Genomic DNA, 4543 nt, shown 5'->3' on the forward strand with positions numbered 1-4543 from the left:
TTTCAGGAAAAAGGGTTTGCCCGGGAGAGCAGCTGGCTAGAGTGGAGTTTTTCCTGCTCTTCACTGCCCTTTTTCAGAGGTTCATGTTCCAGGCACCGAAGGACATGAACTCAACCTCCAGGTCAATGTGGGACTCACCACAAGCCCTCATCCAGCTGGCAAGATTTTGCCCCATTTCTCAGAATTGCTGAGCCTTATGGTAGATGATGCTTTGAGCACTGTGCACACTTCCCCAAATGTCTCTGCCTCCTCCATTCCTGTGTCCCATTGAAGCACTGCTAATGGGATGGCTACAGCTGAAAGAACGGATCCACTGGCTTGGAGACCTACTGCAATCAGGTAGCCGAGGAGTTCAGACTTTCTTTGAGAGCTGCAAATTTCATGACATTTTTTTCAAAAGAAGCAAATTTTTGTTTCATTCAAATGTGTTCATGAAGTATTCAGCTTTTTAATGAAAGCTTTTTCATAGATTCATAGATTGTAAGGCTGGAAGAAACTTTGGAGGATCATTGGGTCCAGCCCTTCCAAATTCTCTTAGAAAATGTAATCCCAGTGATCAGAAATAAGCCGGCATCTACTTATTTAACATTTTCTGCTCATAAAAGGCTGGGAGAGAGACTTAAAAGAGGGAGAGAAAGTGAGCAAAGCAAGAAAAAAAAATCTATATTCAATATTTTTCTATATTCAGATGGAAACTATTTTCATTTTTGTGAAAAATAATTGTTTAAAAAGCCAATGAGGAAAAACCCATGCCTAAGCCACCTTGTATCTCTTCTGCCCCCCACTCCTCCCACATTTCTACTACTGAAAAATGGACTTTGAGCTCACTAAGCAATGCTGGTCAGCATGGACTGAAAACAACTGCAATGAGAAAGTTGACTTCCGGCTTTAAAACAACATAGCAGCACAAGTGAAATCCCTTGATGACCTGGCATTGAATTGTTAATCGCTGCCCTGAGTTCAAATGACCAGTGTCTTGTTTTAGCTATTTAAAATTAAATGAGTTAACTTAGGTTAGCTCAAGTTAGAAAATACATCTTCTAACTTGGGTTAGAAAACACATCTTGTATTCATAGCGTAACCATAGCAAGGAAGGCTAAGTTGGGATATTGTTCAAACAGCTTTTCTTGTATGTTTTCTTTAATATTTTGTTTGCTTTTACAAGTTAATTTGTCTTTTATTGTAAGCTTACATTCTCATATAGTTACTTGCATGAGTAATTGCAGAGAAAAGTGCATCTACTTCACTCTGCCAAACTTCCACGGGGTGACTCCATACGAGCCTGCATAATCTGTTGCGTGAAACCATCTGGTCAGCTGCAAGTGATGGAGATTGTCCCTTAATTAGAGAGCTGCTAGCTAGCTAGTAAAATAGAGACCACGGGTCTACCAAGGCTGCCTATTACTCCACAATAAAGTTCATAGTTAAATTATTTTCATTCACGTATGCCTGTGTTTATTCAACCCAGTGATCACTACACAGCCTGTGTGTGCATGTGTGTATGTTCAAATGCTCCAAGTCATGGGGGCAGGGGGCACAACAGCACGTGCATGGGGGAAAATGAACTCCCAGCAATACAGAGTGAACATCTCTGCAAAGCACAGCATCTCCATGGCTAGCTGGGTTATTCAGATGAGGAATTAAGTGCTTGTTTAAGCATTTACTTAACTTTACACAATGCTCCATGGATTTCAGTGTTTGGAGTTCAGCATGTGCTTAAGCATCAGACTGGATGTTTTCCTGAGCTGGGGCTTCAGCATGCCAGTGCTGTAAGACAGGGACTGTCATTTCCTCTATATGTATATGGCATCTGGGTATAAGGACCCTCATGTGGTCAGCCTCAGGTCACTGCTGCAAGATAGTATATAATTTTCAATAGTAGTATTGTATGACAGTATAGATTGTAAACAATGCCATTATATAATCATTGCAAATGATAATGACTATGATTATATAATATTGTGGGCAATCCTGAAATAAAAAACCAAAAGCAGGTGGCTTTTGTGATCCAGCACTCACAAGGAAGTGATAGGGATTCACAGTACAGGGAGCTTGGACAAAAAAAAGAAGGACTTGCTCCTGTAGCCTAGGAGTCCTGTTTGCCCATGGTCATGCATGGGGAAGAAGTGAACTCACTGCACAGAAAAGGGGTGCCTTGATTCAGAGATGAAGCCACGGGTGGGACCCTAGACTCCTTAGAGTTTGCTGATCTAAGCCAGCAGAGTGATCCGGTACAGGGGAACACCAAGTCAGGGAGATGCCTGCAGGGATTTTTTTTTGACTGATCCTGTACAGCTTTGGGGCTGACGGCAGTAAGCAGAAATCACGCGTAACGTTGCCCCTCCCACCTGTTCTCACTCAGTCAAGCCTGGAAATGGGGCACGGAAACCTTTCCTCTTTTTTGGCTGTTGGGTCTGCATGGAGGACCAGGGCGTGCCATGGGGACCCCCCCGGATGTAATGCAGATAGCTCCCTTGAGCTCACGGACGCTAAAAGCACTCAGCTCCAGCACTCGTGGGAAACATAAGCACAGGCGTGTGGGGAGGGTGCGGTGGAGAAGCGTTCCCAGGGGTGTGTACAGGACAATGGTGAAATTACAGCCACAAACTCACCTCGACACCTGCTGTAACAAGATCCTTCCCCTCCCTCACTGTGGATTTGTAAAAGATCTGGTTTTACTGGATTGTTTTTTTAAGACAGAGGCTTGTGAAGAGGAATGAACCATCTGCCAATGCAAACCAATGCAAATGTTGAGATGAGGGGGCTGCCAATGCAAACCAATGCAAATGTTGAGATGAGGGGGGACAAAATGGTGGCCCAGCAGGGAGAGCCAGGCCAGCTGTCTGGCAGAAACAGGGCTAGCAGGACTCCTTGGCTGGCACCCTGCTGGGAACATCTCGTGTGCTTGTTAATCCCGTTCATTGTGTTTGTAGCCTTGACTCTCCTCCCATTGTAAAGGCGGCGGGTAGGGTTGTTGCTTCTGCTCTCCCATTTTGCTTCACAACCACTTCCACTTCCTGCGCAGGTCAATGCAGCTGCAGTTTCTCCCCGCTTTGGCCACCCTCTGGGAGAACATGTCCTTCCGGACCTTCGCAGTGTTCACGGTTGTGGGGCTGCTGATGGTTGATTATATGAAGAGGAGCCATCCAGCAAATCTCCCTCCAGGACCACTGCCCCTTCCCTTCCTAGGTCACATATTCCATCTGGCCTTCAAGCAGCCTCATCTCTCCGTGAAGAAGGTAAGAGGTGACAGGAGAGGGATTAGTTTTCAAGAGTAATAGCCAACAGGAAGTGGTAAGCCACAAAGTCTTGCAGCAGCCGGTGACGAGTTCCTGGTCTAGGTCTTGAGAAACCAGGCGAGCCCGCTCTAGACTGCTCTGAACTGGCATTTCCAGATAGCCCCCGTGAGCCGCTGCAACGACGTGGGGTTGTTACTGTGCAGGAAATCCAGGGCACGCTTTTTCCTTGGCCAAGATGTGGTGGCGTCCACTTCAGATCCTCTTCCCCAGTGGAAACCCTCAAGAAACAGGATGCACCGAGGCTGCATCTGCTGGTGATGGGGAATGTTTTAAAACACAGTTGGCATTACCAGGGAATCCCAATCTCTGTGTTGTGGATGGCAAGGTGTCAGGTCAGATGGGGACTAAGAGTTTGGAAGGTGTTGTAGGGATCTGAGAGACATTCAGGGTTTTTTTTTGTTTGTTTTTTTTTAAGAGTATAGAAAGTCAGGCCAGGCAGTGGGAAGCCCACAAGTACTTGACAGGTAAGAAGCTGCTCATAGAGGGTTGTTAAGCCATGAATGACTGGGGTTGAGATGCTTGGCCAGGTTAGAAGGGTTTGCATGGGATAGATGAGACTGGTAAGATTGAGAAGGGATTTTCAACAGCACATGGGCTTGGTATAATTTAATTACAAGACTTTAAGAAAGCCTCTGAGGTATGGGGTAGCAAGAACTTGTAAGGAAGTTGTGCGAGAATAGCAAGGCAAGGTATGTACGATGGGAGGTGATAAGTCAGAAGCTCCCAAGGATAGGTGACCCAGAGGTCCCAGCAGGGCATAGAAGTTAGTTTGTGAGGTTCATAGCTTTGCTGCTCTTCATCAAGGGTCACGGAGGAAACACAGTGTCACAGAGCGGGCCCTAGGACCGGCCGTGATCTCCCTAGCGCCCCCTACCGTGCCAAGTTAACTGTTTAGCACCCTCTCTCTCTCCCGCCACGTCTTGCTGTTATATATATCTTTAAGGGAGGCTGCCTTATTGTACTCTATGACACGGTGCTATGTTCGTACTGGCCCATATCCTCTAAGGGGTGACCCCGTGCACCCCAGCCATATGGGCTACGCGTGCCTCCAACCTCCCCTTTAGCACGCCCCAAGCCTCGCAGATGTCCCAGACGTTGACTGGTCAGTTTGCTCTCCACGCCCTGACTGGCGCTCTGGGCTTGCCATGCAGCTGGCGCTTCCCGTAGGCACTCTGGCCTTGGACTTGCCACACAGCTGGCGCCTCCTGTAGGCACTCTGGCCTTGTCACTCAACCGGTGTCCTG

General features: G+C 47.0%; 1 protein-coding gene across 1 annotated transcript in view; it reads left to right on the plus strand.

Annotated features, from left to right (window-relative positions):
• The first annotated feature begins 3035 nt into the window (after window positions 1-3035).
• The window catches only part of LOC109305297 (cytochrome P450 2J2), a 15269-nt gene continuing 13761 nt past the window's right edge, over window positions 3036-4543 (plus strand). The window contains 1 exon segment of the mRNA XM_019528295.1: window positions 3036-3239. Coding sequence (XP_019383840.1) covers window positions 3075-3239 — 165 coding nt within the window. The 5' untranslated portion in view covers window positions 3036-3074.

This window comes from Gavialis gangeticus, unplaced genomic scaffold, assembly GCF_001723915.1.
Source record: "Gavialis gangeticus isolate Ggan-Ray unplaced genomic scaffold, GavGan_comp1, whole genome shotgun sequence".
In the NCBI taxonomy this organism is placed as follows: Eukaryota; Metazoa; Chordata; order Crocodylia; family Gavialidae; genus Gavialis; species Gavialis gangeticus.